Genomic DNA, 3493 nt, shown 5'->3' with positions numbered 1-3493 from the left:
GTTTTGCCAGAATTCCCTAGAAACAATTGATATATTACGCTCTTAATACAGTGGTTGGCATCGTACGAATCCACTGATCTCTTCCATCGTCCTGCCTGTGACTTCGCCGACACAGAAATAGACGTATGATAACGAGACAAAGCAAAGGCCTGTGTAGACAAACCCAGTCTTTGGGCCGAGGTTTGCATTGTAGTACTGCGGCGGGTAGCTTGGTGTCTCGGTAAGATGAGTGAGATTCGACGTACCAAGTAAGGGAGAGTAAACACCGTTGCCTATACAATTATCTGCATGAAGTTAATATAGCTCCTAAGGGCTAAAAGTGGCAGAGTACTCACCTAGAAGCAACCAACAGAAATGGCGTATATCTTGTTACGATTTCGGCCCACTGCCATCTCAGAAGCCTATAAAATGTTATGATAAGTCCTTGTTTGAGACATTGATCACTTACTATCGTCCATCCTAGCCTATAATATTGTCAGTACGGTTAAACATATGATCTAGAATGATGACTTACGGGCCGCAATATCATGACATATAGGAGGTGGCCATTGCGAGTGGGGGGACAATCTTCCGCCCTGTCTCAAATGTGAAATACACACCAGCTTCGACAACTACAATTCTTTATGAAGTTATCATAATTATATTTGTAAATAATTGAGCGGTTCTATTTTATCTAAAAAGCTCCCATCAATGCCAGAGTAGCAATGGTATATGTATATCCAAACATTATCCTAAATCTACAATCCAACCCCTTCCATCACCTCGCCCCCTCCCCCACCACCCCTTCTTCCCCTCCATCATCTACCTTAACCTCCTTCTTACCTGCCGCCCTCTCCGCCCCCGTCTTCGCATTATTTCTCGTAACCAACCCCCCCGCCCAAATAAACACCGGCACCGCCCCCGCAAAACTCAATATCGCTAAGGACCACCCCATCGTCCCCCACCCACTCTTATTATCCACAAACCCCGCCCAAATCGGTCCCACTAGACATCCTCCAGCAAACGCCATAACGAACAGCCCATACGCCTGCGCGTACGCCCCCTTCGCCCCGAATATGCCTGGGCTGCGCACTTCCTTCGCCTCAACGATATACGTAATCTCCGCCATCAGCGGGGGCATAACCGCCGCCAGCGCGGTCCCCAAAAGCGCCAACAACGCGCACAGGAGCACCACCTGTCTCGTGGAATCATGATCCACAAATCTCAACAACACCAAACACGGAATCGCGCCCAAGAACCCGGATACAGCGAGCCATCGCGGACCGTACCGGTCGGCGATGGCGCCGAAGAGGGGCGCGAAGAAGCCGGGGATTAGGATGGGCAGGAAAATGAGACCGGCACCGGTGGGGGACCAGGAGAAGGTGCGGGCAACGAAGAGGGGGAGGACGGAGTCGAAGGCTGTGAGGATGGAGGCTTGGATTAGGCAGGCCCAGAGGGCGGCGAGGAGGCGGCGCGAGGAGAGGAGGGTGAGCATTGGATGGCGGGGGCGGGGTCCAGAGGAGGTCGTAACGGCTTCGTTGGTCGTAGAGGCGTCGGTGCTACTTGTTCCGCCAGGAACGTCCAGATCCTTCTCCCTCACCACCTTGGCCTGCTCATCCTCCCCCCTCACCTCTTCCGTCGTCGTTTCGCCCACACTCGCTTCCGGCTTGACACCCACCACATCATCCCACTGCGCCGCAATCTTCTTCTCAATCAACGCCAACCTCATTCCAATATCCAGCGCCAACAGTCCAAAACACACATAATAAACCGCATAGTACCCACACCGCTGGTACACCACCCCTCCAACCAACGGCGCAGCAATAATCCCCACCGACATCGAAATCCCAACATACCCCAGGAGCTGCCCAATATCCTTCTGCCCCACCGTATCAACCATCAACGCCATCCCAACCGTCCAGACCACACCCGCCGCGCACCCCTGCAGCAGCCGCCCAACAACCATCAGCGCCACGCTCCTCGCAAGACAAAGCAACACCGTCGCCCCTGTCAACGCCACGAGGCCAAACAGCAGCGGTAGTCTCCGACTACTCGTGCGATCCGCATACCACCCTGAAATCGGCGCCGACACAAGCAGCGCAGCGCCATAGACGGCAAGCAGCACGCTAACCCAGTGCTGGGCGTCCCCCTCGGGGACTCCAGCGCGCGCAGTCAGGGCGAAGGGGACGACGGGCACGATGACGCCGTAGAGGAACATGTCGCTGAAGACGGCGGCGCAGAGGGTGAGGATGATGAAGAGTTTTGAGGAGCGGAAGACGAGGAAGTGGGGGGGGGGGGAGGAGGCGTCGGCACGGTGGCCGGAGAGGAAGTTGCGGAGGCGGCCGAGGGACATGTTGGGTGGTGAGGGTGAAGTTGGTGGTGGTGATAGAGGTGACTAGGTGGTGATTGTCCCATGTGCTATATGGTGGATGGATATGGCGAGAGCTTGAGCAGATGCTAGGAGTCGGACTGGGTCACGTCCAGGTGCAAGAAGTCACGGTCGACAGCGTTTCAGCAGTGATTTACAGCTGTCGGTTTTACACTGCCTGTTTTGGCGGTGCCAAGCCAAGCTAGAGTAGTACTAGAATATATTAGTATTAGAGCAATTGAATCCTTGTTTAGTGCTTGTCGTATACCCTAATTAGGCAATATAAAAATTGCACCGAATCGATCGAGGCTCGTGATTTTGGTGATTTTGGTGATTTGGTGATTTGGTGATTTGCCTGGAGTGCGTGGGTACTTCTTTAAATCTAATATTTCACCAAAAATACTTTAGGCGGTTCGTAACTGCCGCCTAATTTGTATGGTGGACGATAAGCGGGGTAAGTACCTACCCTGGATTCTAGAAGTTAGAGATCGATTACCCCCTATTTGCCCACCACCTTTAGTATAACTTATCTTTACTACCTAGCTAGTACTTGGTGTTCCACCCACTCGCTTCGCTCGTAGGTGGCGACAGCAAGTTGTGCGTGCGACAGCAAGATGTGCGTACACCGCTATTTTGATATATAGAGAAAATAATAGTATTCTTCATAACGTAGTATCTACAATGCCTCAAAATAACGATCCTACTATGATTGCTCGCCTTAATGAGGCCCAACAGTTCTTCTTAAAACAACCAAGTACATATACAATTGCTTGGGTTGCAAATAAATTCAATGTCAACCGTGAGACACTCCGACGTCGTATTACGAGTACTACGTCTCCTCAATTACCCCACGGAGGTAGCAATCGAGTCTTATCTCAATCGCAAGAGACTGCGGTCTGTCAATTCATATACGACCAACTTGAGCGCGGGGTCCCTGCCAACCGATCTATGATACTACGGGCAGTTGCAGACTTACGACCTAATCGTACGATAAATACACATCGGAAGCAAGCACAAAAGAAAGAGGTGTTTGAGGAATTCTTTCTCACATATAACGCCCTTATTACAAAACATAACATTAAGCCATATAATTTATGGAATGTTGATGAGACAGGCTATATGATTGGGTGTTATAAGTCTACGGCT

At 51.3% G+C, this 3493-nt stretch overlaps 1 protein-coding gene across 1 annotated transcript; it reads right to left on the bottom strand.

Annotated features, from left to right (window-relative positions):
* Positions 1-757: 757 nt before the first annotated feature.
* On the bottom strand, positions 758-2455 carry VC83_03121 (uncharacterized protein; the record flags this gene model as incomplete). Its single annotated transcript, XM_024466770.1, has 1 exon — positions 758-2455. The coding sequence occupies exon 1, from the start codon at positions 2330-2332 to the stop codon at positions 758-760; it is 1575 nt and encodes a 524-aa protein (XP_024325359.1). The 5' UTR covers positions 2333-2455.
* Positions 2456-3493: the final 1038 nt, after the last annotated feature.

The sequence above is a fragment of the Pseudogymnoascus destructans genome, assembly GCF_001641265.1.
Source record: "Pseudogymnoascus destructans isolate 20631-21 unplaced genomic scaffold scaffold_7, whole genome shotgun sequence".
NCBI classification, from domain to species: Eukaryota; Fungi; Ascomycota; class Leotiomycetes; order Thelebolales; family Thelebolaceae; genus Pseudogymnoascus; species Pseudogymnoascus destructans.
The sequence above is the reverse complement of the archived record's forward strand: the minus strand, read 5'-3'. Positions and strand labels throughout refer to the sequence as shown.